General features: G+C 52.5%; 2 protein-coding genes and 1 long non-coding RNA gene across 5 annotated transcripts; 1 reads left to right on the forward strand and 2 right to left on the reverse strand.

Moving 5' to 3' along the window:
* Positions 1–10479: 10479 nt before the first annotated feature.
* P3R3URF (PIK3R3 upstream open reading frame) lies at positions 10480–11087 on the reverse strand. The gene is made up of 2 exons (XM_059377079.1): positions 10844–11087; positions 10480–10523 (listed from the first exon to the last, which is right to left on the reverse strand). Exons 1-2 carry the CDS (start codon positions 11085–11087, stop codon positions 10480–10482), a joined length of 288 nt encoding a protein of 95 aa, XP_059233062.1.
* A 1148-nt stretch (positions 11088–12235) lies between these two features.
* On the reverse strand, positions 12236–18164 carry LOC132000811 (uncharacterized). Of its 2 annotated transcripts, none has more exons than XR_009399464.1 (3): positions 17070–18164; positions 14263–14447; positions 12236–12347 (listed from the first exon to the last, which is right to left on the reverse strand). It is a non-coding gene; the product is annotated as an uncharacterized LOC132000811 (long non-coding RNA). The 2 variants fall into 2 exon arrangements; XR_009399463.1 differs by having other exon boundaries at positions 14263–14450.
* TSPAN1 (tetraspanin 1) lies at positions 15144–19930 on the forward strand. Of its 2 annotated transcripts, XM_059374607.1 has the most exons (8): positions 15144–15288; positions 15734–15798; positions 18171–18377; positions 18588–18662; positions 18761–18859; positions 18940–19095; positions 19187–19270; positions 19445–19930. In XM_059374607.1, exons 2-8 carry the CDS (start codon positions 15742–15744, stop codon positions 19490–19492), a joined length of 726 nt encoding a protein of 241 aa, XP_059230590.1. In that variant the 5' UTR covers positions 15144–15288; positions 15734–15741; the 3' UTR covers positions 19493–19930. The 2 variants fall into 2 exon arrangements, with proteins under 2 accessions (XP_059230590.1, XP_059230589.1); XM_059374606.1 differs by lacking the exons at positions 15144–15288; positions 15734–15798 and adding an exon at positions 16520–16909.
* The last annotated feature ends 1592 nt before the right edge of the window (positions 19931–21522 follow it).

Genomic DNA, 21522 nt, shown 5'->3' on the forward strand with positions numbered 1-21522 from the left:
AGCATGATACAAAACTGTCTACACAGTATATTAACCATGTAAAAGAAAGCCACATATGCCCAGAAATGAAAAAGATAAATATATTAAAAATGCTGGTAGCATTTATCTCTCCACGATAGATGCTTTATATATTTTTTCTTCTTACTTGCATATATTTTCCACAATGATCAAATATTACTTAAACATTACTTTGAAAGTAACCCCTTCTTAGCTCCCAAGAATTTGGCCACCCACTTACTATTTCAGCCATTTGGACACCTGTGGAGAAACACTTGGTGGGTGACACAAGAGGGTTAGCAACACTTTTTGTGTCTTACAGCATTTCCCCCATCATTCACAGAAAGATCAGTTTTTCGGGGCACCTGGGTGGCTCAGTGGGTTAAGCCGCTGCCTTCGGCTCAGGTCATGATCTCAGTCAGGGTCCTGGGATCGAGTCCCACATAGGGATCTCTGCTCAGCAGGGAGCCTGCTTCCCTCTCTCTCTCTCTCTGCCTGCCTCTCTGACTACTTGTGATTTCTCTCTGTCAAATAAATAAAATCTTTAAAAAAAAAAAAAAAAAAGAAAGAAAGAAAGATCAGTTTTTCTTGTATTTGCCGGTCCACCATTTGAAAGAATCCATCACTTCCTCATATGATGCTTCCTTCTTTTTTTTTTTTTTTAAGTAAAACAAAACCTGGGAATGGACCATAAACTTGTGCTGAACCCTGATATGAAAATGGGTAGGCCTTGGGCTTCCAGCTGCCAATGGAGTGCCAGGGCAGAAGGGATGCCCAGGCTGATGGGTGCCAGAGGTAAGTAAAAGTGCCCCCATTGTAGGCCTGAAATGCCTCCAAGAATTCTAGCCTGCCACTATTTGAGGTTCTGTGGACACAGTCTGCCTAGAGGGCCGTCAGAAGACAAGGTCTCCCTCACTGCAGGCAATGGCTAATTGCCAATGATTGCTGACCTGGGAGACAGAGAACAAGATAATGCTTTTATGACAACACAAATGGCACTACCTCCAGGAAGCTTTCCCTGCCTCCTTCCCTGAGCCTCACTACCGCTCCAGATTACATTTCTCCCACAAGGAGCCGTGGCTCTGGGTACTTCCCTTGCCCCTCTTGGAGCAAATGTCACTAGTGATGATGTGGCAGCAGGTACTGTGAGAAGACATCCCACAGACCTTGGTTCCCTCTCTGGCTCTGCCACTCAATTCCTGAACCTCAGTTTCCTCAGCTCTAAAATGGAGACAGTAAGCAGCACAGAGAACTATCCCCATCCTGGGACCTGACAACCTTACCAGGCTTCTGTAACACGATTGTACCCAAAGAAACTGCCAGCCAGCCCAGAGCCACAAGAATACTCCCTAGGCCCAGCCCAGTGGTGGCAGCACCCCCCCCTCGCCCCCCGCCAACCTCCCCACCCAGACCTCCAGCCAGCCGCAGCCAGGGAACAGACAGCCAGTGGTGGCTAATGATACCTCTCCCATCTTCTGGACAGAGTAATTGCCAGGTGGGATGGCAGGACCCCAATTATTGAGGGTCTGTCCAGGGGTGTGGTCACAGGCATGTCCAAAACTGAATTCAGCTTCCCCTCAAATGTGTTACCCTTCCTGCTGCACCACCCAGGGGACCCAAGTTGGAAATCAGGATAAGGTCCTCACATCTCCTTGTCTCCCATTCAATCCATCTGTCACTAAGTCCTGTCATTCCCATCTCTCAAATCCACATTTCTTTCCATTCCAGGGCTTCCTGCTGTAGTTCACATCATTATCCACCCCTTCACAGGTCTCCCAGACTTCACCCTGCCCCACAGGGAGGCTCTTTCCTTCTGCTGCTGCTGAAGACCCCTCAATAGCTCTCAGAAAACCAGTCTCAGTAAATTTAATCCCCGCCCCTTGCTCCAGTTTGGTCCAGGCTTACCTTTCTAACCTCATCTCCATTCCCCACCTCCTGTCTGTAGTTTCCCCTTATTCACTGTCCTGTTTCTCACCAGCCTGTTTTTGCTCATGTCATTCCTGTCATTAATGTCCTTCTCTTCCTCCCTTTCCCACTGACTAGTTCCTTTTCATATTTTAAGAGTTAGCTCAGATTTCCATTCTTCCAGAAGGCTTTTTGCTCCCACATTCCCAACACACACACTCCCAAACTAAGTGTCCTCATTGTTGCCACTTAGTGTGAGCACTGTTTCAAGCACCTTTGATGCTTGTAACTCATTTAATCTTCACAGCAAACCCTGTGCCTAGGTTCTCCTATTATTATCCTCATCTTTGGATACGAAAACTGAGGCTTGCAGAAGTTAAAGTAACATTTCCAAGGCCAAATCAGTGGCTTAGCAGTGCTGAAACCAGGTCTATTTTTTTTTTTTTTCTTCAATAAAAAGACCTGCATTGTTCTTTTCTGATTGTAAAAGTACCGAGAAAGAAGTAAAAATCACTCTTCTTTTTGTCAATTTGGTGAATACCCCTGATCTGGCTTGCAGTAGGCACTCAGTAAATACCATTTCTCTATGCCTATGTATACATGCTGATTTGGATAGCATTTTATATAAACTGCTCACACCAATCCTGCAGTTTCCTGAATCTGGAGCTCCTGGGAGTGCACCGAGCACCCCCACTCCCGCATCCATCTAGTTCCTAGTAGCCTCAGGCTCCCGGGCCTCTGAGGTCTCCAAACTACAGCTTGGAGGATAGGGATCGAGATGAGGACAAGGATCGCTAGAAATCGTTCTCAGATCACAAACCACAACTGTACAGAGACCAGACAGACACCAGAGAACAAGTGAGGTGCCCAAGCCGCGCTCAGGTTTGGGGTAGCCCCTCCTAGGCCGGAGGATTCCCCCTCGCTCCACCCCCAACGCTCTCCAACCCTACACCTCTAATCTCTCTACCAAAAGCTCCGGCCCAGATCTGGGGACCAGGGGCTCTACCTGCCCAAGGTGCTCCCACCCCCACACTCCCAGTCAGGCTCTCGGTGGCTCCCACTCTGCATCTCGGGTCTTCCACACCGCGGCTTCCGGCTTCCCACCCTTAGCCCCTCCCCCCCGCGCGATTAATTACAGCCCCGCCCCCAGGCTTAGGGAGGTGGCCGCCCCATTCCCGGGCTCCCATCGCCACCCCGCCCCCGGGCTGCTTCCTTGGCTGGGGAAAGTACCGTCCCCTCCCCCCGCCCCGTTCAAGGCCCCGGCGCCCTTGGGTCAGGGCGGGAGGAGGCCCTTCCAGACAAGTGCTGGCGCCGGGTGCGTCGCACTTTACGGAAAGGACGCCCGAGAATAAATCCGGAGCGGATTTGCATCACAGCAGCAGGGGAGGGCTCGCAGCCACCTAAGTTCTATAGCGAAGGACGTCTCCGTCCTGTCCCGGACCCGTGGCGGGTTTAGGAGCAGTGGGGGAGTAGGAGGGAAGCTGCTTCAATGGAGAAGGAGTGCGCACCGCCGTGAAACCTGGGGCGGGAGGCCAGCTAGCGGGGAGTAATCTCTTCCCCTTGGCTGGGCGGACCTCAGCCTCTGCCTGGGTCCTCATCGAGGGAAGTGGGGACCGAGGTTTTCTGTTCACGCGTGTAACTTGGACTGAAGGAAACAGCCTCGGCCCGGGGGGTAGGAGAGCTTAGCAGTCCCCACCCATACTGCTAAGAATCTCCCAGCCCTGGTGTCCTGCGATCCCCCGCCTCGTCCGCTGGGGCCCTTGTATCCCTGTGGCCTGCACGTCTGTGACTACTGTGTGCTCACAAAGCAACAGTCCTGACCTCAGGTCCTAGCCCGGGCTTAGACTGCAGCTCATCAGACTCCACTCCACCCCCATGGGCCAGTCTGCAGGGCAATTCATTCGCGTCCTTAGGTGAGGCAGCTCATGCTTTCTCAGCCACAAAGTCTTTTACCCCTTTGTATCAGCTAAAATGTTGCTCCTTTTAAGTCCAGCTCCAAAACCAGCTATACATCTTCAGTGAAGCCTGTAGGGGTCCGTACCCCTGCCTTTCTAAACCCCCAGTGTCCCAAGTCTGAACCTCTCTTTTAACCCTGACACTTCTCTCAGTGGGCTACCAAGCATTAGGCTGCAAGTTTTGAAGAAGGAGACTTAACTGTGTCCTCGGTGCCAAGGGGAGTGCCAGATACTTGGTGGGGACAGCATTGGCTGCTGTGTGATCTTTGGCAGGTCCTGCTCCCTTTCAGGACTTCACATTCCTCCCTCACCCTCATGGTCAAACATTTGGATGAGATGGCCGTCAGGGTTGCCTGCCTGCTGTGAGCCAATGACTTACCAGATCTCCAAGCCTCCTGTGATGACCCACCCTGGGAAGGGCAAAAGTCAGGGCTCCAGTTGAAATTCTTACACTCCACTGAGTCAGTTAATAGAGACAACTGTGCAAGGTAGCTGAAGCTTAGGGATCCAAAAGGTTCCTAGAGTTGAGTCTAATGCCAAGGCACCACAATGCTATCCCAGCTGGAAAGTACCCCCAGCCCCACCCCAACACCCAGACCAGGTTCTTCCAGAGCCCTGAAAACCAGTTTCGTTGTGGGGGGGGGGGGGAGGATGTTTAGGCCATCCCAGAAAGTGAAGAAGCCCCCATTCACCGCCCCTCCCCAACACATACACATACACAGTCTCTCCAGGAGCAGTGGCAGCAGCCTCTCAAGCCCCTGAAGACCAGCCCAGGACCACCCCTCTCTCTCTATTCCGATCCCGCAGATACCTGCCCCAGTCCAGCTCTCAGTAGTCTGAGGTGGGAACACCCAATAGGAAGAGACTCAGTTAGCTTTTCTCACAGCACAGGGTGTCAGCCCCTACCGCACACTTCCCTAAACGGACCTCCCTACCTACCTAGGGCCGGCCACATGGACTACTGCTCCCTGAACTTCCATCCAGGGGTTTTTATTTGACCTGTTGAAGCTACATGGAGTAATGCTAATCTGAAACCACAGCCCTCAGATTAAGACCATCGCTGAGATTCCAGTTCTCCCTCGCCTAATGACCTTGGACATGTTATTTATCCTCCCTGAACCTCAGTTCCTTCAATCATAAAATGGGAGCAATGATTTATATACACAGGGTGGTTGCAGGCATCATGTAAGATTTATAAAACACCTGTCATAGGAACTGACGTATACAGGATGTCAAATGTAAGCATTATTTATATTCTGTATTCCCTGCTTTCTACCCTGAAGCTGTCTAACATTTTGTCTGAAAGCTGAACACGGAGACATCTGAAAGGGAACAGGACAAAACCAGGAGTATAAAATGCTAAAACCTGTGCTTAGGGCCCAATTATCAACTTCAAAAGAAAGCAAAGGTGGCTTGAGGCCTAGAGAGGGGACATGATTTGCCAAAAGTCACACAGCAGATGGAGGTAGGGAGAATGGCAAGCAAGCAGGGAGAGGGAAGCAAATGAGGATGTGGGTAGGGGTTGGGGCTGAGGTTTTGAGCTGAATCCAAGGACAGTCAGCCGAGCAAGAGGATCTCCAGCTGACATTGCCCCATTTTCCATGCCCAGAAGAGTTTGGCATTTGCCTCTCTCTGGAAATGCTCCTTCTGGGTTCCTGAGTTTGCAGTAGTTTCCCAGAAATGCTAGGTAAATATCCGTGTAGTTTACTGAGTAACCAACCCCATAATCAGGCGGGAGTCCCCATACCACGTGCTGCCTCCAGTTTGGCTCTTTCTGTAGAGATCCATCTCCCAGGCACCACCCCCAGGGAGATGCCCCTCCCCCATGGGGTCCCTTACCAAGGCCTTGCTAGGGGCTCCGCACCCCACCCCACAGCGTGGCTTTTTTGGTCACAGCTCAGCATCCTCTTTGTTTTGTTTTTGTGTTTTTAAAGATTTTATTTCTTTATTTGACAGAGAGACACATAGTGAGAGAGGGAACATAAGCAGGGGGGAGTGGGAGAGGGAGAAGCAGGTTCCCCGCTGAGCAGAGAGCCTGATGATGATGATGGATGATGTGGGGCTCAATCCCAGCATCCTGGGATAATGGCCTGAGCCCAAGGCAGACACTTAATGACTGGGCCACCCAGGCACCCCTCAACATCCTCTTTGGAGAGTTGGCTCTTCCCAGCAGCCCCCCAAAATTGTGGTATACAGAATATTTTCTACTTAGTATTTTTCTTCCAAAAAAAGCCAGATGTGGCTTGCCATTCCAGTGTGATAAGATGTCTTACTAACATTTAAAAATGTCCTGGGCTGCTGTTAACCCCAGTCATGGAGAAATCGGGAGGCATTGTGACTGGTGTTACATTGTGACTGGCTAGGCTACTTGATAATATTTTCTTTAGGCTATGTTTTCTTTGTTTCTATTGTTCCACTCTCTGCATCCCCCTTCTGGTGTTCCACTCCCCTCATCCTCAGAAATCAAGAATGTGTTCTCTTGGAAGATGTCTGTCCTCTGTCTGATTTATTGCAGGCTTCTTAACTTATTTTAAGCTCATGTGTCCTGAGCTCTCTGCCTCCTCCTCAGTGTTCATGTATGAACTCCTTTCCCCGCCGCCAATGCCCGTCCTCTAGTTTAGACATTCACCTGAAGGTAAGGGTTTCACTAATTGACTTCTCAAGCCTTCTTTATTCGAGGATACTCTGACCTTGAGATCTGGGAATCAGTGATGCCAGAATTTCATATTTCTGACTCTAATTCAGATTTCATCACTCTAGAATTCTGTGATGCTAAGATTCCATGACTGTGGATTCTATGCATTTAGAATTTTATGGTTTTTGTGTTTTCATGAATTTATCATGGACTTAGTGACCATAACCAGGACCCATTTGTCCTGGGTTTTTGTGTTTGTTTTCCAGAGGACGCAAGTCTCAGCTCTGGGCTTTCTTCTCTGTATTCGCTGAAGGCACAGGAAGATTGTTGGGTAAAAGGTAGCATTCCCACTTTCCCTCGGGCTGGAATATGCCCAGGACAGCCTAGTCCTAGTCCCCAGCAATCAGTCCACCCCATTCCTCCCAAACTCCTCATTGGGGCTTCGAATATCTGACAGTAGCAGGAAAAGTAGGCTCCTGGGCAGGTCTTCCACTCAGCTTCCTTTCCTCCCAGGCCTGCCCCAGGATCCAGGGCCAGAAAGTTAACTGGGAGACTGGCCTGGTCAAGTGGGCAGAGGGGGAGGGAGGGTTGAGCACAGGGCAAGGAGCCAGCAAAGTAGGTATGGGAGATTCCCCAGGGAGCCGGGGAGCTTTCTCTGAAGGTGAGGAAGGAACAGAGGACGGAAGTAAGGGTGTGGGTGAGGGTACTGGTAAGGGTGGGGTGACCCATATAGCATTGTAGGGTTGGAGCTAGGCTTCCGGTCATTGACCCACTGGTGACAAGTGACCTCCAGCCTGGCGCCCAGGGGGCAGTGGTTCCCGTCCTTACCCATTGTCCCAAACACAAACTTTGTGTTTCTTTGCCTAAGTCAGACTCCCAGGAAAACCAGAGGGCAGGAATTGGGGATGGGGAGACTGCCTTCTTGCACTCCTTTCTGGAAAGGGGGCAGGACTTTCCACGGATCACACTAGGGTTTAGGGTAGACAAGGACTAGAATTCCAGACTCCTGCCTGCAGCTTAGAGCTATTTCCTCCAACTCCAAAGGGTCCCAGTATTATAAAATGCTACCCCAACAGGACTGCTCAGCCTGGGGCCTGACTGGACTCTGGGTTGGAAGATGAGTCTGCCCCCAGGCAGCCTCCCCGGAGCTGTCTGGACCTCCCCTCCAGCCTCTGGGCTCTTGCTGAAGCTGCCAAACCCGATTTTCTGGTGGCTGCCCAGAGGTGGGCTGGAGCAGGAAGCCTTCTCTGGACAAGGACCCCTCAGGCCACTGTCCTCCCCTCCTGACCCCATCCCTCTTCCCACATCGCTCTTCCCACATCTGTGCCTCTAGCGCTTCTTCCTCCCTCAGCCTCTCATCTCCTTGTGTTGCTGCCCGGGCCTTAGGAGGTGTGGGCCTGCCCTGCCCTCTCATCTACAGATGGAGGACTCAGGACAGGCTCCAAGGGATCACTCGTGGAAGGTTCCAAAGAACCACACCATGAATTGGGGGGGGGGGGGGCACCACTTGGATGCTGGTTTGAGGCAATGTTGGGAGCACTTCCTGGGGTACGAGGAGGAAGCTCTGCTCTATGGAATTCTGGAGTGTGGTTGTCAGGGTAGAAGGTGCAAGGTTGGGGAGGGTGCCCCTCTGGTTCCCTCAGGTTATCTCCAGGAGCTACAAAGAGACAGAGAACATCATCCCAGACCAAGTCCCCCTGCCACCAATGTTCGGAGTCCTTGCCACAGCCTGGTGCAGTACCTGTGTAATCTGTCTCATGTCTGTCTCCCACCGAGCTGTAACACCCCCCAGGAAGAAATCCTGCTGTCTTGCACACTGCTCTATCTCCAGAACTTGGCACCCTCCCTGGCACATGGCAGGCACTACTGACTGAGACCGAGTTTCAGATTGAAAAGCAGAAGCAGAGGAACCCTAGGTGCTGGAGACCAGCCAGGTCTGCTCACCTAACCCAGGCCCCTGCTCCAGGCTGCCACGTGGCCCAAGCCTCTTCCTCTGGTGTTCTCAACCCCCAGGGAGCTCTGGTGGGGTGGGAACGAGTGACCAGTACGCAGTCATGCAGGGGTCACCTAGACTGGAGTGGTGGGTACCCTCTGGCTTCGGCTGCCTCTGGGAGCCTGGAAGGGGAGGGGCCCTGGAGGAGCCCGTCATTGCAGAGGGAGCTAAAAATAGCCAGAAGAGATGATGTCATCAGGTTCCCACAGTTCAGCATTCCCCACCCCCAGACCCGGTCTCTCTCACACTCACACACACACACACACACACATACACACATTCTCAGAGACACAGATACACACAGACACAAGGGTGTGCGCACACACACACACACATACACCCACTCTTCTAGGGGAGGGAAGCTTCTGGGTTCCAGGGCTGCAGGGGCAGGGAAGTCTGGTGAGTGTGTCTGCATGTGTGCGTGTGTCTGTGTGTGCCTGGGTTGCATGAGTGTGATTGCATGTGTCCATATGCTTAGGTGCTCGTTCGAGATGCATGCATGTTTATGTAGTGTATGTTCTTTCATAAACATGTGTATGTGTGGGTGCATCTGCCAGCTGGGGAGGTCCACATGCATTAGTGGCAGTGTGTAGCTCTGTTTATAAGCCTGTACTTGCATGCACCTGTGTTTGTTGCATTGTGTGTATGTGAGTCTACTTCTGTTTACATGTCTGCATATGTTCACGGACTGTGACATGTGTCTTTAAACGTGTGGGCCCCTTGGTGGGCCTTGGGCAGCAGCCCAGCCATCTTCCTGCTTTGACTGAGGTTCAACACCACTTCCCCCACACCCAAGGAGCCTCATCCCCCAGCCTGCGCAGTCTGGGTGCAATGTGGCAATGACGTCTCTGCCTGGTCCCGCCTCTCTGGGTCCTGGTGTCTGGCAAGCCTTGGAATCGAAGGACACAGAGACAATTCACTTTCTCCTCCCAGGCTTTTTGAAGCCCCAGGGGGCCAGGCCATGGCTTTCAGGCTTCATTCCCACCCCCAACCCTCAGGGAAGGGGAGCCCCAGACACACACCCATGCATACAGTGACACCTTTGAGAAGAGTCCCTCACAGTGTTTCCCGCCACTAAGACACAACGCCATGGAGACACACCCCACAGCAATTCAGTTACACCTGATGACACATGGGCACACACTCAGAAAGCCAAATGGAAAATCCCCAGGCCGGAGTTCAGCACCCTCCCCCTTTCTGGACTCGATTTGGTCTCGCCCCACCCCTAACTGCCCAGCGCAGCTGACAGTCCCGGAACACACTGGCCTCAGGGAATAGCTCAGGGGTTGAAGGTGGCCTGCCCTCCCCAGAAGCAACCCTCTCCTGCCTCAGGCTGCCCACACCCCATTCCTGACCTTCATTCCTCTCCGGGATGCCTCCCTCCGGCACACACATACCCTAACAAACACACCTGGATGCAAGGAGGCACACCCACCCACACATCCATTCACACTCCCATTGTCCTGGCCTCACATACACACACCCCGACTACATCCGCACACTGACCACCGCAGCCACAGAGCCACATACAGCTCACACTGAAGCACTCCGGGAGTTAGACTCAAGTCCTAAAATCTCTCATCCGGTCCCTGTCTGATCCATGCCTCTACCACCCTCCTCAAGGACCTGGCTCCCTGTAACTTCCAAGATGTCTGTGGAAACCCTTTTCCCTGTGCAGTGGGGGGAAATGCCCCCTACCTCATGGGGCTGACCAAAAGCTGAGGTGTGCGTTGAGAAATGGTGTGCATTGCTGACCTTGTCCTGTCCTTCCATTGTCTAACTGTGATCCCAGCTGTCTGCACTGAAGCCTGTCCTTGGGAGCATTCAGCCCCCAAACCCACCCTCCTACCCAGCATAGTTGTCTGGAAACCTCTTACAGTGGAGTAAGCAGCTGCAACAGAAATGATTGTATTTGCCTGCTGTTAACCACCCATGGCCCCTAGGAGATGCAGGTCTGGAGCCAGCCAAGCTTCTGGACTAGTTTCTGGACATTTCTAGAAGATCAGAAAGCTGCCAGGTTGACAGAGGTGTCTGAGAACTGAGGAGAGAAAGGAGGGGGGAGAGTGTGAGGAAGACAGCAGTCCTGGAAGCTCCACTGTTCTTAAGAGTCACAGTTCCCCAGGCCCTCCTCTCTCAGCCAATACACCCTCCATTAAGGCTCTCAGCCTTTAGGACGTCTGCCATTGAGACCCCACCATACTTTGAGGGTGGTATTTCACACAGGGTATGCCCCCCTAGAGTGCCTCTGCAGGGCTAAGATGGGGGAAAACGAATGGTTTTCCCTGGTTTTCCCAACTGGTTTGGTTTGAAATCCCTGGTTTTCCGAACTCCCACCCTGCCAGGAGGCCCTTGGCTAACCTTGTGGCGGAAGGATCCACACACTGGTGGTGGCGGTAGGAGTGTTGTTGATATCTGTGGCCACAGTGGCAGGATTGGTGGCTGCAGGGGTGGCAGCTGGGCCTTGGGGTTTCTGCCGGTACGTTCTGCGGCTACGCTTGAACATCTTTGGAAATCGAGGCCGAGGCCAGCCTAGCCTTGGCCTGCGGTAGGGAGAGCTTAGGCCCCGGGGCCGAGGGGCACGGACAGGCTGAGAAGGCCCCATGGGCACAGGAAGCTTCTGTAGTGTGCCGAGGGTGTGCCTGGACAGGGCAGCTGCAGCCTCTATGACATAGAGTCCACATAAGGGCGGTGCTCTTTTTTTATAGGTCTTGGTCCCCTGCCCCACCCCATGGGTCACAGTGCTCTCCATGGGTCCAGCCCAAGGGCCAGAAAAACCTCAGCTTGGCCCCTAGGAAAAAGGAACTCTGAGGAGGGGAAAATTACTTCCTGGCTTTCTCATTTACCCACATTGACAATATTTTTTTTTAAGAATTTATTTATTTATTTGACAGAGAGAGATCACAAGTAGGCAGAGAGGCAGGCAGAGAGAGAGAGGAGGAAGCAGGCTCCCCGCTGAGCAGAGAGCCCGATGTGGGACTCGATCCCAGGACCCTGGGATCATGACCTGAGCCAAAGGCAGTGGCTTAACCCACTGTGCCACCCAGGCGCCCCACATTGACAATATTAACAATATTTCTTAACCATTTACTGTGGTGCCAAAGAGCACCCAGTACTTTATAAACACTCTCTCATTAATCCCACAACCTTACTCTATCATTCCTATTTCATATACAGTCAGTTCTCATTATACACAGTAGTCCCAGTCTAATAAAGTCCCCACCACATATACATTAGTAAATGGAGCCAACGCTCCTACAGGGTTACGTTCCTACCAGCCTCTGGTCACATCGGCTATAAGGCCCATTGCAGCCTTCTTGTGCTCAGAGACACTAGATAGCACTTCAGCATTATTCAATAAACAGCAAAATCACCACCACAAGCACAAAAATGAGGAAAATGTGACACTGAATGGACCACAAGAACAGGTATACATTCTAAGAGGTCAAGCAAGGAGGCAGAGAACCCTCCTATTCAGCTTCCGCTAAGAACACGGGAAGGAGGCAGCTCAACATTTTTGCAGCTCTGCGAATGTCTTGTGAGTGACCGCAAAAGTGACATGAGGATTGGCGTGGGGTTACAAATAAATTCTAGTGAGTAGGTCAATTCACAGATATGGAAGATATGGAAGCCATGAATAATGATCGGCTATATAAGGAAACTGAGGCTCAGTTAGGTGAGGTCACACAATTAGAGGCAGGCAGGGTTTCCTAATCCCTGATGGCTACAGTCCAAAGCCCAGACATTTAACTCTTGCTGTTCTGCACTCATTTATTCATTCAATCATTCAGGAATTGTTCACTAAAAACTTCATATGTGCTGGGCGCTGGGGTCATAGATGGAGGTGACCTGGCTCCCATTCTTCCTGAGGGGAAAGAGAAAGCCATGAATTAGTGCAGCTGGAGGAACACCTAGGTCCTTAGGGCAACGTTAGTTGTGTCAACCCTTTCTTATAGCAGCCAGGCTCTGCCAGGCCTTGCACTGAGTTGTTGTGGAGTGGTGGACATCCGCCCCCTCTCTCTTCCCTCTTACTCCACCTCCAGTCTTCCTTCCGAGCTTCCATCTTTTCTGTTCCTGTAGAAACTGGCTAGGAGACTTTGGGGGCCTCAGCACCACCCTAAAAGTCCTCACACCCCTTCCATCTTCTATTGCTATCCTCAGTCTTAGAAAATGGTCCTTGCTCCCATCAACTTCTAGCCACTGCACCTATAAACCCACTTGGCCTTGGCCATTTTCTTCCTCAAGACCCAGCCCAAGGCCTCCTCTCCTGTTCTTTCTGGAAGTCTGCTCCTCCTCACTTAGAGATCCCATCACTATAGACAGTCTGCTTCGTGGTTAAGGTAGAGACTCTAGCATCAGACCGACTAGGGGTGAATCCTGGATCTGCCACTTACAAGCTGTGTGATCATGGGAAGTACTTAACCTTCCTGTGGCTATGTTTCCCCATATTTAAAAAAGGGAGAAAAGAGAATCTATCTCATAGGAATTTTGTGACAAGGGGGGAAAAGACAATATATGTAATGCATTTAAAATATGATCTACACAGATATTAGTGTTATTGGCCCCTTCTTTCCAGTTTCTTCAGCTGTTTCCTCCCATTATAGAAAATCCAAAATTAGGGGTGCCTGTGTGGTTCAGTCATTGGGAGTCTGCCTTTGGCTCAGGTCATGATCCCAGGGTCCTGAGATAGAGCCCTGCATCAGGCTCCTTGCTTAGCGGGAAGCCTGCTTCTCCCTCTCCCTTTGCCCCACTTGTATCCCCTCTCTCACTGTCTCTGTCAAATAAATAAATAAAATCTCAAAAAAACAAAAACAAAAAACTGGGGCGCCTGGGTGGCTCAGTGGGTTAAAGCCTCTGCCTTCGGCTCAGGTCATTATCCCAGGGTCCTGGGATCGAGCCCCGCATCGGGCTCTCTGCTCAGCCGGGAGTCTGCTTCCCTTCCTCTCTCTCTGCCTGCCTCTCCGCCTACTTGTGATATCTCTCTGTCAAATAAATAAATAAAATCTTTTAAAAAAAAATTAGTGTCAACTATATTTACATTTAAAAAAACTTTTTTGAAGATTTTATTTATTTATTTGACAGAATAGAGACATTGGGAGAGAGGTAACACAAGTGAGGGGAGTGGGAGAGGGAGAAGCAGGCTCCCTGCTGAGCAGGGAGCCCAATTCGGGGCTAGATCTGAGGACCCCGGGATCATGACCTGAGCCAAGGCAAACACTTAATGACTGAGCCACCCAGGCGCCCCTAAAAATTTTTTTTTTAAAGTCCACCTCCTCCATCTCTCACCCCCTCTGGCTGTGACTCTCCACACTCTGACCTTCCCACTCTGTGGTCATTCCTGTTTGTCCCAGAGAAAAATCTTATTTAAGGTCTTATTTAAGGGGTGCCTGGGTGGCTCAGTGTGATCTCTCTCTGTCAAATAAATAAATAAAATCTTTTTAAAAAATCAATAAAATCTTATTTAAAATCCCTATAGGGCGCCTGGGTGGGCTCAGTGGGTTAAACTTTCACTCAGGTAGTGATCTCAGGGTCCTGGAACTGAGGCCCGGATCAGGCTCTCTGCTCAGCCGGGAGCCTGCTTCCCCCTCTCTCTGCTGGCCTCTCTGCCTACTTGTGAGCTCTCTCTGTCAAATAAATAAATAAAATCTTCAAGATCCCTATAACTATTTTTTTATATAGACCAGCCTAAGCTTAAAATCAAGCCTAAGAAATCCACGCGCCCCCCCAAACCCCGCCCCAGGTCGCACAGTTAAGCAGCAGCAGAAGTAACATGGAAGTACCTGGTCTGAATGACTCCAAAGCCAGAACTTCCCCAGCACCTCGATATCCGGAGCACTGGAGTGGAAAGGAGGACCGGCAGTGGAAAGAGATAGGCAGGGGTCCAAGTGAAGCCCTTGAAGGGTTCACACTGGGACTGCGGAGTCTTACAAGTGGGGGTGATGCTTTTGTGGGATCATGGCGCCACCTGCTGGCAGAAAGGAAAGGGGTGCTTGCTGGACGCCCATTGCTAAGAACTCCGGATGGGGGGGGGGGGGCAAAACCTCAGGAGGGAGATGGGTAAGGAGAAAAGAGGAAGGGAGGAGAAAGATGGGGAAACTGAGACTCTGTAGAGGGAAAAGGACCAGAAGTCATTTGCTCCTCAGAGAAGGGGGAAGAAGCTGCTAAACCTGGGTCATTTTCTTGCAGAGACGGGGAGACAGACTTTAGGTATGTCCCTCCGAGGTTGCTTTGTGGTTTCTCAGTTGCTGGGAGTCAGTGCACACACAGCACAGAGTGTGTGTGACACGTGCGTGTGCATTCATGGGCACGGCTAGGTGTTTGTGTGTGGATCTGTGGGTGCCTCCATAGACGGCCGCTTGGGCAGATGAGTGGGCCCGGGAGCGCACAGGGTATGGAGGAATGGATCCGCAGGCCAGCGGCTCTGTGGTCGAGGGCGCGCGAAGTTCAGAAGGCCATTTGTTTACCCTCCCACTTCTCTTCCTCCTTCGGATCTGGAAGGGTGTTGCTTTGGTTGGCGTTGCCAGGCTGACGACTAGGAGGCCTGCTGCTCTGGTGGCTATGGGGACAGATCTCCAGGCAGCAGGGGGCAGCAGGGAAGGAAGAGGTTGGCTGGCTGTGGGGTTGGGCAGGCGGGAAGGTGAGCCCAGGACTTTAAAAAGGCTGCCCCGCCTGCATGTGAGCGGTGGAGCGGGAGAGCCAGCCCCGTCTCACTGCCTGCCCACTGGAGTGGCAAATCCCTTGCGTAGGCTGTCCCCTCTGGAGCCTCAGCAGAGCCTTCCTTCAGAACTACCAAGAGCCCTGAACAGGTGATGGCACAGGATTGAGATCATCCTATGAAGTAAAATCAACCAAGAAATGGGGTTTGGGAAACTGGAAGGCCAATGGAGGAGAGTCTTGAGAGCCTAGGGTTGGATTGATGGAGGGGTCCAGGATATATTGGGGCGAGGGAAGGGCATGGAGTGACGTATGGTATGGGAGTTGGGCTTGGGGTGCCTGTGGAGAGAGCTGGGGGATCAGTATTCCAGTGTCGGGTGCTGGGAGAGGACCTGGGCCCTACAGAGAGGCAGGGGTGTCAGGATAGGACTTTGGAGAAGCCCTGAGGGGTCAGAGGCTAGATGTAGGGGAAACGGGGTGATTTAGAGGTCCTGGATGCTGGAATCTGGTATGGCAGGTTCCCAGTGCAGGGGCCGGCCCAGGTAGTAGCAGAAGTGGGCAGCAGAAATCCCTAACTCCCACTTGTCTGCCTCCCAGGAGCCACCATGCAGTGTTTCAGCTTCCTTAAGACCATGATGATCCTCTTCAATTTCCTCATCTTTGTAAGTATGGGAGTTGTGGGCTGTTCGGGCCTCCCTATGGGACGGGGTCACAGCAGCTGGGCAATGGGAGATTGCTGGGCCCAGACTCTGTTGCACACTTTTCCCATTTAGCTAGGGTGCAGAAGTCTCCCCAAATACTGAGTCCTGGTCTTAGGAGCAGCCCGGCTGCCATAGTTGGGATAGAAAAGCTTAGGAGAGGCTCCTCCCTTCCAGGAAGCTTCAGACCTGAATTAGGGCAAGGTGGGATAGGCTAACAGGAATGATTGCCGTTGTTTCATAGGCATTAGGGGCCCAGGGAGGGGAAGAGTTTGCCCATGCTTACCTGGTGTACAAGGAAATTTAGTGGCTCTGTAGGACAGATGGGAAGTTGAAAGGAGAGAAGCCCGGAGACCTCAGAGCAGAGATCAAGAAACACCTATTCATTCAACAAACAGTTATGGCCTAAGACTCTGTGCTAAGTGCTGGGGGAAAGGTGAGTGAGCCCTTTCTCTGCCCCTGAGGATCTCAGGTCCAGCAGGCTAGGTAGACAGTTGGAACATATAATGTCTGGCCTTAGCACAGGGGCTATAGGAGACCCCATGAGGGACTTAAACCCTGGTCTGAGAAGACTATCTGGTGGAAACAGCTGTGTCTGGGCATTTGCGCTGGGTAAAGGGCTTGTAAAGCATGCAAAAAAGGCCCAGAGGCAATGAAATCAGGTATTGTTCAGGAAACCAGGAAAAGAGGAAACTGAGTAATGAGGCATGACCCTGGAGATGACGGTGGGGACGGGGAAAAATGGATGAAGGACAAAGCCCTCAGATGGCGGCTGAGGGACGGAAGGAGGGGTGAGGTAAACAGAAGCTTTGAAGATAAAGCCCATGTCTCTGGTCTGAGCAACCCAGGGGATGTCCTCCAGGCAGCTGCGTACCCAATGCGGTTGCAGCTCTGGTTGGAGCTGGACATAGATGTTTGGAAGTCACAGGACCGCAAACAGTCAGTGAAACCATGGGAGCGGGGAAGAGCACTCTGCAAAACCCGACTTACAAAGAGTATGTGGAGAAATGGTCACCTGGAAGCAGCTAGAGAAAGAGCAACAAGAGGAAAACAAGAAGCCCACGATCTCAGACAGGTCAGAAGGGTCTGGCTCATGAAGTGTCTACCGGATTTAGCGCAGGATGGCACCACAGATCTTGGAGCTACATTAGAGGGGCTTACAGTGAATGGAAGGTGAAGAGGTGGAGACATGACCCATAGAGAGATTTGGAGAAATTGGGCTGTGGGTGTGTTACCTCTCAGACTCCAATATGGTGCATGCCTTGGGCCTCTTTTGGCTTCAGGGAAGTAGGCTTTGCCCATGTATCTGGAGAAGGCAGGGGTATCCCAGCAATATGGAGAGGCCCGAGGGGGTTAAAGGCAAATCCGGTTTGGTTTCTGGCCTCTGTTGCTCAGGCTTTGCCAGGCTGGGCAAGGCAGGGCAAGTCTCAGGCTCCTTGAAATTTGACCCTGTACGCTGGGAGCCCAGCCCCCTATCCTTAGGCAAACATGCCTGGGATCTAGCCACAATCTGGCATCTCATTCCTGGTTCTAGCCTCAGTTTCTACAGCTGGAGACTAGACAGCTAGGTGGAATCAGACTGATTTATCCACTGGTGCCTGGATCAGTGAGGCTTTTCTCTAAAAGCTATGGCATCTGGACAGTACCTCCCCCGATCTGGGCCTCTGGATTCCATGAGGTTTGGGGTTGAGCCAGAGAGCCTCTGAGAGCAGCCCCAGTGGCACTCCGTCCCTCGTGCCTCAGTTTTCCCTGTGAGGCAAGGAGAGGTCTAGGTTAGATGAAGGGCAGGCCTGGAGTTTGATCCTGGAGAGCACCAAGGTAGGTGTCCCTTCTCACCGAGTCCCTCTCCAGGGTTGGAAGCAGGTGTAAACCTCAGCCCCGCCTCTGTTGCTATGGTGACTTTTGAGCCTGTTGTGGCTTCCACCCCACTGTTTCACCTGTCCCAGAACAGAGGCAGTCAGCTCAGCAAGGAAATGGGGTAGGGCCCCTCCCTCACCCCCCAGCTGGCCTCACCCACTTGTTTTCACTCCTAGCTATGCAGCAGTACCCTGACAGCAGTGAAGGAAAGTCTTGCCTTGCCCTCCCCCATTCTGTGGATATTTCTAGAACCCCTGATTCCATTTATATCTACATTGATGTGCAGCCTGGTGCTGGCTTTGGGTGGCCCAGCTCCCATCCTTCTGGCTCTACAGAATGTTTTTCCTCCCTACAGGATGAGTTTTTAGACTCCTTAGCCAATAAAGGGAGAAATTTCTCGTTTTCCATCTTCCTATCTCAAATGAGTGGTAAAGAACTGCTTGCCCACACTGCTTTAAGGCCTGCCTCTCTGTCCCCAGCTATGTGGTGTTGCCCTGTTGGCCGTGGGCATCTGGGTGTCGATTGACGGGTCGTCTTTCCTGAAGATCTTCGGGCCGCTGTCGTCCAGTGCCATGCAGTTCGTCAACGTGGGCTACTTCCTCATCGCTGCCGGTGCTGTGCTCTTCGCTCTCGGTTTCCTGGGCTGCTACGGTGCTCAGACTGAGAACAAGTGTGCCCTCATGATGGTGTGTCAAACCCAGCTCCCCGGGCCCATAACCAAGATCCAGGGTCCCCTCACCCTTGAATCCAGGCCCTGGAGATCCCCAAGCCATGCTCTGCACTCCAGGGCCCTCGGCAGAGGGAGCGGCTGCCTTGCCATACTGGGTGGTGGGTTGCAATAGGTAAGGCACAAGGGACCGCCTCTTTCTAAACTCAGACCTCTGGTCCCCATTCAGTTCTTCCTGATCCTCCTCCTCATCTTCATCGCGGAGGTGGCAGCTGCTGTGGTCGCCCTGGTGTACACCACCATGGTGAGGAGGAGGGGACGGGGCAAGGGGGAAAGATGGGGAAGAGCCCTGCAAGTGGGCTGTGGCCCCCAGGGCCCTGAGCACCGGCCTGCCCCACCCAGGCTGAGCACTTCCTGACGTTGCTGGTAGTGCCCGCCATCAAGCAAGACTACGGTTCCCAGAAGGACTTCACCCAAGTGTGGAACACCACCATGGAAGGGGTAAGGTGGGCTGGGGGACATTTTGGGGTGGGGAGAAAGAGGCAAGGCCCTGCTGACCACCCTTCCCTCCTCCTCTTCAGCTCAAGTGCTGTGGCTTCAACAACTACACAGATTTTGAGGGCTCTCCCTACTTCATGAAGAACCATACCTTTCCCCCGTACTGCTGTGCCGACAACGGAAATGGCACCGCTGTAGAACCCTGCACTGAGGAGAAGGCGAAGGACAAGACTGTACAGGTGTGGTATGGAAGGTTGGGGGCTGCTTTAATGGCCGCAAAGTGCTGAATGAGGGAGGGGTGCAGCGGCTGACTCTCCCCTCTCCCCCAAGGGTTGTTTCAGCCAGCTTCTGTATGACATCCGGACCAACGCTGCCACTGTGGGTGGTGTGGCAGCTGGAATTGGAGGCTTGGAGGTAAGGGGGTGAGGAGGGTGGGGCAGGGTAACCCGACTGGACCAGGGTGCTTGACCCATCTTGGAGGCCTTGCTGGAGGAGAGAGACTTCTGGTGGGGTGTCTTGGAGGCGGGGGACTAAAAGCAGAAGGGCCCTGATCACATCCCTCACCTCTGCCCGTTCCTTTCCCATCAGCTGGCTGCCATGATCGTGTCCATGTATCTGTACTGCAACCTGAAATAGTCTGCTTCTACCTCCGCCACCGCAGCTGCCACCCAGGAACCCGGGAGGGCACCCTGGCACTGCCAAGCAGCAGTGACTGGGGTGGGGACAGGATCCAGTGGTGTCACTTGGGCCAGAGAGGGCTGGCCTTGCTGCTCTGGACTTGGGGCCAAACAGGGGACGGCCCACTTCAGGCTGTGCCTGACTTTTCCTTCCATGGGCGGGGGTGTGGGGACAGAACCTCTAATGTGCCAGTTCTCCTGCCCATACTTCCAGTCTGTCCCTCAAACCCTTGACACCCTGTGGCACCCAGGGGTGCTCTTGGTGATCCCAGCAGCTCCTGGGGGATGAGAGAAAGACACCCCATTGCACAGGCATATGTAAAACCGGCAGGCACTGGGCGGAGATGTAGAAGGCACAACAGAACTCATCACCCAATTAAAATGTCTCCATTTGGAACTTTCTGTGTATCCTTGGAGAGGCAGGACGCCTTGCCTCAGATTCCTGAGGGGCTGGTGACTCATAAGGCCCTTGTAAAAGTCTCAGAAGGGAAGTAGGGTGGAGGTAGGTGCCTGTTTCTCCTTCCCTTGAATTCCAGGCCTGGGAGGGAGCCTAACAGGGATGACCAGGTCACTCAGGGAGGACATGGGGGCTGGGCCAGTCTGCCTTCCTATAACATGTGAGGACTTTGGCCTGAAACCACCCCCCTCCTGAGTAGGGGCAATGGACTGGAAAGCTATGAAAATAACAAGCCTTTGCCCAAGTGGGGGCGGAGTCACCAGAAATACTGCCAAGGCAATGGCAGAGGGTCACTTCTTAGGCTCTGGAAGTCCTCCAGAAGCCAACATCAGAGGATCCAAGCTGTCCACCCTTCTCACTGGGGCAAAGCCCCACATCTGTCCCTGCCTTGGGGATTTTAGAAAGAACTTTGTTTATTCTTGGTTCTGGCTTGCCTCTGGAACTCTACAGATCTGATCTCTTATTTAAATTTAACTACTCCATGCTCTAGAAACTGGGCCTAGAAAGCCCAAGTGACTTATTCCACATCTATAACCTTCCCAGAAGAGCTGAGCCTTGATTTGGGCCCAGGCTGTCTGACTCCAGGGCCTGGTGGGGTCCTGGCTGGTGTGGGGTCAGATTCACTTGAAAGCCCGAAGATCCCAAACATAGATCTGCTAGCTGCTGAACCAGGACTGACAGCACGAACGAGGGAGGCTATGACCAACGAGACCCAGGCTGGCAGACCGTGCTCCTCCTCGCTTCCCTTTGACCCCTGATTTTTCCTCCCTGGCTTTTCCAGGACAGCCCAGAACTATTTACTATCCCCTGCTGAGCCCAAGAAGGAACAACCTGGCCAGGGTCACACACAGTGCCTGAGAGTTAGTCTGAGGCCTAGATCAGGAGCCTACTGGGGGTGGGGGGCTGGCAGGGAGAGCAAGTCGCCACTAGTCCCTCTCCCTGCTTCAGCACCTGACCTCTCTCACACACCAGTTGCCTACACAGAGGCTGTAAGGGATTTGTTTGCCCAGGGCGGGGACTCTACCTAGTCATGGGCTAACTTCCCCTCAACCTTGCTGTTGGGGCACCTGAAGCACTAGCTCTATCTCCAGTAAACACTGAAGGCGTCAGGGTGGCGACAAATGATCCAAGCAACACACCACCTGTGCCACCTGTGCCATCAGGGAGCTGGGCTCCAGGCACCAGTGGGGGAGGGAGGGGTGGAGCTGGTGAAAAGGCAGGGGTTCTAGACAGTTCCTGCCTCCCCAGCCAAGGCTCTCCATCAGGAGCTCATGAGGCTCACCTTGAAAGGACTCTGCAGGCTGACCCCTTCTCAGAAGGCATGTTCTACACTCAGCTTCCTGATCCTAAGTCCTGGACAGATCCCTTAAATGTCCTGCCCCCTGCCTTAGTGCTTTCTCATCCACTACCTCCAGACAATCGCATTCATTTCCTGGTGCTTCCAGAGCTATCTAAGTTATATCTTCCTCATCTCTTCGGGGCACTGGTTAGGTGAGAATCTGATGAAAACGATGGTTTTTCTCCTAACTGTC

The sequence above is a fragment of the Mustela nigripes genome, chromosome 14 (genome assembly GCF_022355385.1).
Source record: "Mustela nigripes isolate SB6536 chromosome 14, MUSNIG.SB6536, whole genome shotgun sequence".
NCBI lineage: Eukaryota > Metazoa > Chordata > Mammalia > Carnivora > Mustelidae > Mustela > Mustela nigripes.

Bases quoted from the DNA above. Each gene is read 5' to 3' on its own strand.
- P3R3URF (XM_059377079.1), bottom strand. From the start codon at position 11,087: ATGGGGCCTTCTCAGCCTGTCCGTGCCCCTCGGCCCCGGGGCCTAAGC. The intron at 10,524-10,843 runs GTTAGCCAAGGG...TTCTCTCCTCAG, and splicing joins GTGGATCCTTCCGCCACAAG to TTCTCAGACACCTCTGTCAA.
- TSPAN1 (XM_059374606.1), top strand. From the start codon at position 16,535: ATGAGGCATGACCCTGGAGATGACGGTGGGGACGGGGAAAAATGGATG. The intron at 16,910-18,170 runs GTCAGAAGGGTC...CTCTGTCCCCAG, and splicing joins AAGCCCACGATCTCAGACAG to CTATGTGGTGTTGCCCTGTT. The intron at 19,096-19,186 runs GTGTGGTATGGA...CTCTCCCCCAAG, and splicing joins CGAAGGACAAGACTGTACAG to GGTTGTTTCAGCCAGCTTCT.